This window comes from Fusarium flagelliforme (assembly GCF_020744385.1).
Source record: "Fusarium flagelliforme strain FIESC 12 MPI-CAGE-AA-0113 chromosome Unknown B0J16scaffold_2, whole genome shotgun sequence".
Classification (NCBI taxonomy): domain Eukaryota; kingdom Fungi; phylum Ascomycota; class Sordariomycetes; order Hypocreales; family Nectriaceae; genus Fusarium; species Fusarium flagelliforme.
In genome coordinates, this window is record NW_025763504.1 from 6,977,764 (window position 1) to 6,983,763 (window position 6,000).

At 48.0% G+C, this 6,000-nt stretch overlaps 1 protein-coding gene across 1 annotated transcript; it reads left to right on the forward strand.

Annotated features, from left to right (window-relative positions):
* Window positions 1-196: 196 nt before the first annotated feature.
* B0J16DRAFT_87648 (uncharacterized protein) lies at window positions 197-1,456 on the forward strand. Its single transcript, XM_046134619.1, has 2 exons — window positions 197-834; window positions 893-1,456. The coding sequence occupies exons 1-2, from the start codon at window positions 487-489 to the stop codon at window positions 1,439-1,441; spliced, it is 897 nt and encodes a 298-aa protein (XP_045987937.1). The 5' UTR covers window positions 197-486; the 3' UTR covers window positions 1,442-1,456.
* The last annotated feature ends 4,544 nt before the right edge of the window (window positions 1,457-6,000 follow it).

Consider the following 6,000-nt stretch of genomic DNA (forward strand, 5'->3'; position numbering starts at 1 on the left):
AAGCTAGTCTGTGATAGAGGCTGACAGGCCCAGGGAGAGCACAACGTATTGGTCAATTCCTCAGTTAAAGCATCCCACGGCTTGGTGCTGCTGCTGTTAGCCCAGGTCCAGCCTTTTTCCTGTGCACCGCTCCATTCCACTAGTACGAATTCAGCAGTTTTAGGATGCTTGAGGCATATCTCGGGACCGTGATTGTTTCCAAGAGTGATCTGAACGAAGAACGAACCAGTCGCCTCGCATTCCCACTTTGAGTTTGAGTTCAGGAGGTACAGTAGAAGGCGTAAGTGTGAAGCAGCAAATCAAGGACTGATTGGGCAACCGTCTTCCCCTCTTGGGGTGATATACCTTGTGACGACACCAACAGTCGTGTCTGTGGCAAGAAACCCGCATCAGCCACCCAATGCTCCTTGATCACATTGGATATTTGCCCACACCTCCCTTCAAACTTCGTGTGAGAAAACAACACCAATACAGAACAAACCTTGTATGATGGATCTCGGACTTGGGCTTCAAGACAATGTCGTCGTGGTGACTGGCGCAGGTGGACAGATAGGCCAAGTTATCGTCGATGCATTTTTAAATGCTGGCTGTCTTGTTGGCGGCTTTGATGTTGACAAGGCCAAGTTTGTCAAGCAGCATCAGAATCTCTTTTGGGTTGAGGTCGATACTACCGACGAGACTGGCATGGTTGCCGCATGGAAGAGCGTTGAAGAACGGTTCGACAGGATTCCTACGCTTTGTGTCTGCGCCGCTGCCGTTGATCTCAGCTTCATCGAGCATCACTCATCTATTATAAATATGCCGACAAGCCAATTTCGCAGAACCCTTGATGTGGTGCGTCCAATTTGTCACTTTTCTTGATCTTTGGAGCGAGGTTTCTGACTTTAAATAGAACACGACGGGAACCTTTATAACGGCAAAGTTATGGCTTCAGCATGTGCAGAAACTGGTCAAGAGAAGCCTGACACAAACTAACGGTGTAAACCACTCATCTTCATCAACACCTCTACCACAAGATGAGAGAGAAAAGAATATCTCATTGATCATCATTGGTTCAGAAGCCGGAGATTTTGGAGTCGTCGGCAATCCAGATTATGCAGCAAGCAAATCTGCCGTTCAGTTCGGCCTTATACTATCCTTAGCACCAGATGCTGCTCGTATCCATCCGTCAGCAAGAGTCAACTCCATTTCCCCCGGAGCTGTTGATACGAAACGATTCCATGCGGAATGCGCCGAGGACGAGTCCGGCACAGTCAAGTGGGTCGAGTCTGAGTCAACAGTCGCTCAGAAGAAGGCTGTAGATATAGATGGTATTGCCAAGATGTGTCTGGTGTTGGCGAGTGAGAAGTGGTCGCCTTCGGTTACAGGCCAGAATGTGAGATTAAATGGCGGAAAGAGTGGGAAGATGTTCTGGAACAAGAACGGCGATGCCTTGTGGTGATGGACTGGTAGACAGACATGTAGTTACACTAAGAAATCTACACAGAAAGAAATTTGCAATTAGCCTGTTGCTAGGGTTAGGGTTAGGGTTAGGGTTTGGATTAGGGTTAGGTAACCTATCTAAGCTATCTGCCCGATTGCTTTTCTAGGTACTATATACAGTATAAGAGAGTAAAGGGATAACTATAGCTATAGAGAGATATAGAAAATAAGGAAAGTAAGGAAATAAGAGCTATATAAGCAGTATAGGGTAAGTAAGGGAGATAAAGCTAGCTATAGGGTAAAGAGATAAAGTAAGGAAATAAGGTAAAGAAATAAGTAAAGGAAAAAGTAAGGAAATAAAGTAAGGAAATAGAGTAAGGAAATAAGGTAAGGAAATAAGGTAAGAAAATAAGGTAGAAAAATAAGGTAAAGGAAGGTTATAGAGGGTAAGTAGCTACTATAGGTAGTAGCTATAGGGGATAGATAAGGCTATAAGGAGCCTTAGGGGTCCCATCTAGAGGGGTTCCAGAGGGAACTAGCTATCCCTCTAGGGGCTTCCTTGCTAATAGAGGCTGCTGAGATAGCCCGGGTCCTTGTAAGAGCTAGGGCTATAGAGGAATCAAGCTGTACAGCTGCTACAGGCCCTATAAGGTCCTGTAACTTCCGGTAGGTCTTAGCGGTCTCTAGCTCCATAAGGCCCCCTGAAGAGATAATAATAGGCTGAAAGAAGGCCCCTAGGGTTCTGTATTTCCGGCGTTTTTCCTCTGCAACCTCCCTAAGGGTCTCGTAGGGGTCTGACCTAGCTGAATCCTTTGCTAGGGCTACGATCTGAATATCGTAGAAATAGCGGCTATTCCCTATAGTAACCGCTATATCAGCCCGTAAGCTAGTTGCCTTATCCACTAAGGGTTCCTTCTGGACCTCTAGCGTAGGCTCTGTAGCTAAGGCTCTATAGAAGGCTCTAACCACTGTATCGTGCCTTGCCGTCCACCTTCTTATAGCGCCCTTACAGGTATCTTGGTGCTGGAAAGCCACTATAGCCCCACAGGAGCTACAGGGTAGGCTAGGGGGCTTAATGGGGTAAAAGAGCCGGCTTCGGAGGGCTTCCGTGATCTCCGAGTCTGCAAAAGATAGGGCTTTCTTAGTGGGCAAGACCCCGAGCCACTTACGGCCGAGATAGCTAGCGTTTTCAAGCCTAGCCTGTTGGTATAGGGTAGGAAGGTCCTGTAAGAAGGTCTCTAGCCTAGCCTTATTAGCGGTTATAAGGACCTCTTTCGCTGTAGGTCCTTCTGTAGCTATAGGAGCTATAGGGGGGGGATCCCCTGTAGCTGTAGCTCTAATCTTGGCTAGGGTAGGTTGAGAGGCTCTTATAGCTGCCTGATATAGCTGTGCAGCTAGCTCCTTATGTAGAGGAATCCCTAGACCGCCCTCCCGGGTAGGTAAGGCTATAAGGGATAGATTAGGCTCCTTAGGGACCTCACTAGGGGTTCTAGCTACTATAGCTAGAATAGCTTCCTTTATAAGGGTATCAGCTTCTCCCCACAGGTCATCAAGACCTATAGGGCACAGTTGCCGCTGTAAGTGCCTTAAAAGAAGCTGTATACTTCCCCTAAGAAGAAGGAGGCTATGCTGTTTAGGGAGGTCCTGTAGTGCTGTTAGGGCTCTCTCTAGGGTAGCTAGCTTTCCTGCTAAGAAGGCTCTTCTGCCGGTTATAGGGCCTATAAAGGTCCCTAATGCCTGTAAACCCTGTAGCTGTAGGTCTTCTAGTGACCATTCCTTACTTTTAGTAGGGTTAAGCTGTACTGGGGAGCCCTGTAAGACTTCCCTAGCTGCCTGTAGTGCCCCTGTAGGTGCCTTATTAAGGATATAAAGGTCATCTAGGTACGCAACTAAGGTAGCTGTAGGAAGCTTTCTAGCTAAGGCCTCTAGGGTAGGTCGAAAAGCTAGGGAAAAAAGAAGAGGCCCTAGAGGGTCACCTTGCCTAATGCCGCTAGAGGAGGCTAGTAACTGCCCCTCTTCTGTAGCTAGTAGCGAGGGGCTATTATAAGCCCAGGCTGTAGCCCTGTAAAATACAGGGGCGTAGGTAGCTACAGCAGCTGCTATAGCAGGTCTAGCTACTGAATTAAAGGCATTAGTAAGGTCTATAGAGGCTAGCTGCTGAAAATTAGCGCTATTTCCCCCTATAATAGCCTCTTCTAATAGAAAAATAGCCGGTTCAACCCCCCCCGGGCTGTTAACCCCTAGCTGGAAGGGTAATAGCATAGAGGGGTTATAGGAGGTTAGTAGGATAGCTTTCATAGCTACCCTATAGATAAGGTCCCCTATAGCTATAGGCCTGACCCCTCCACCTGGCTTTTCTAGGCCTATAAGCCGGCTAGCACATAACAGGGAGGCTCCGGGGGCTGTACCCTGCCGTATCATATCCGCTAGCAGCCTAAGGAAGCTTATTACAGGGGAATCATCCCCTATAACAAGATCTAATAGGGGCCTAGTCCAGCCACTAAGGCCCGGAGCCTTTTCCTTCCCTATAGAAGCTATAGCTTTTATCACTGTAGCTTCTGTAACCGGCTGACCCGGTCTAGGGTAGGTCTTGCGTTGGAAGGGTTTTTTAGGGCCTATAGGGTGTTTTTCCAGTAAAGTAGCCCTATTAGCTGCTGTATTAGGGGCTATAGGTACCGGATCTATAAGGGTTCTAGAAGCCCGGCCTAGAAATCCTCTCTCTAGCAGCTTTACAGCCCGTTGGGCTGGATTAGCTGCTTTAAAGGGGGTTTTCTGTAGGGTAGGGGACTTTTGCTGCTCTAGGGTAGCTTCTAGGTCCTCTAGGGTAGGGATATTAGCCGGATAGTTATGTAATAAGGCTGCTAACCCTCTTTTTTGGAGCCCTAGGCCTAGTACTCTAGGAAGAAGAAGGAAGTGTAATAGGGCTTTTTCAGTAGGCTTCTTACAGAAGGCTTTAGCGGCTTTACTAGCAGCTACAGTAAAGGCTCTAGCGTGCCTAGCGTGTAGTTTTTTCTCTGGTATAGGGACTTTCGAGAAAGCTAGTAGCTTCTTTATAGCGCCTTTTTCTACTATAGGGGCTATAGCCTGCTGATGCTGGGCTTCTAAGGGACTTTTATCCCCTATAGGGCCCTCTGTAGCTTCAGGGGCTTTTTCCCTTAGTGAAATAGGCTCTATAGCTTCTGAAGGAGCCTCTGAGGGGGGCCCTGATGAGAGGGATTGTACGTCTATATCCCCTTGTACGGATATTGCCGTAGGGACCTCTACGGCTTGAGATAGAACCTCTATAGCCTCTAGACCTTCTGAGGGAGCCTCTGAAGCTTCTGAAGGAGCCTCTGAAGCTTCTGAAGGAGCCTCTATAGCCTCTGAAGCTGATAGGGTCTCTATAGCTTCTCGTGACTTAGGTCCTTCTTTCCTTATTACCTTATCCTTGATTTGCTCTAGGGTAGGTAGGTCAGGAAGGTCAGGGGACCAAGAGGCTGCTTGCGGGGCCCTTATAGAGGAAGAGGTCCCTAGGTCTCGGTCTAGGGTAGGCTGACCGGGCTGTAGTCGGTCTAGGGTAGGTGGTATAGCCCTTGTTGGTTGCCTTCCTTGGTAGGAGGCACGAAGAGAGGGCTGTCTCCTTCCTTCGTAGCTAGCTTGTGACGGTCCCGGCTGCGATGAGCGGTCTAGGGTAGGTCGGATCCGCCGGAGGGGTCTCTGTGACGGTGGGGACGGTGACCGAGCCGGTCTCTTCCCTAATAACCCTCTATAGATCCTAGGACCTACAGGGCTTCTAGGGGCCGGGCTAGGAGAGCTAGAGGGGCTAGAGAGGCCCCTTATAGGGGATTGAAGCCCTGAAGACCTTCTATCCCGTATCCTAGGCTGGGTAGAGACTCTAGCTGTACCTTTTATTCCGTGAATTTTAGCACAGTGGGTCTTGACCCCGTGACTGCCCTGACAGGCAGTATAACATACAGGGCAACAGGCTAACCCTAGGGGCTGTAGCTGCTGCTCGGTATAGGGCTCGGTAGGGTGTTTTTTGCGTATATGCTCTAACAGGTCCCTATAACCCCCCTGACAGGTCGGGCAGACCTGTACAGGCATTGTAGGGGCTCCAGGGTAGGTAGTAGCTATAGGGTAGGTACTATATAGCTCTAGGGTAGCTAGAAGTAGCTATAATCTAGGTAGCTATAGAAGAAAGATAAAGAAAAGGTAGAAAAGAGCTAGCTATAGAGAAAGCTAACAGTAAGGAAGGGAGCTAGCTATAGAGAAAAGCTAACTGTAAGGAGGGTAGCTAAAGAGCTATAGGGTAAGTAAAGATAAGATAAGATAGGCTAGATAAGATAGCCTAGATAAGGAAGATAGCTAAAAAGAGAGATAAAGAGAGAAAAAGCTAGATAAATAGCTATAAAAAGAAGTCTTTCTATAGAAAGAAAGAGAAAAAGAGATCTTACTATCAGAAAAAAGATAGGGTTAGGGTTAGGGTTAGGGTTAGGGTTAGGGTTAGGGTTAGGGTTAGGGTTAGGGTTAGGGTTAGGGTTAGGGTTAGGGTTAGGGTTAGGGTTAGGGTTAGGGTTAGGGTTAGGGTTAGGGTTAGGG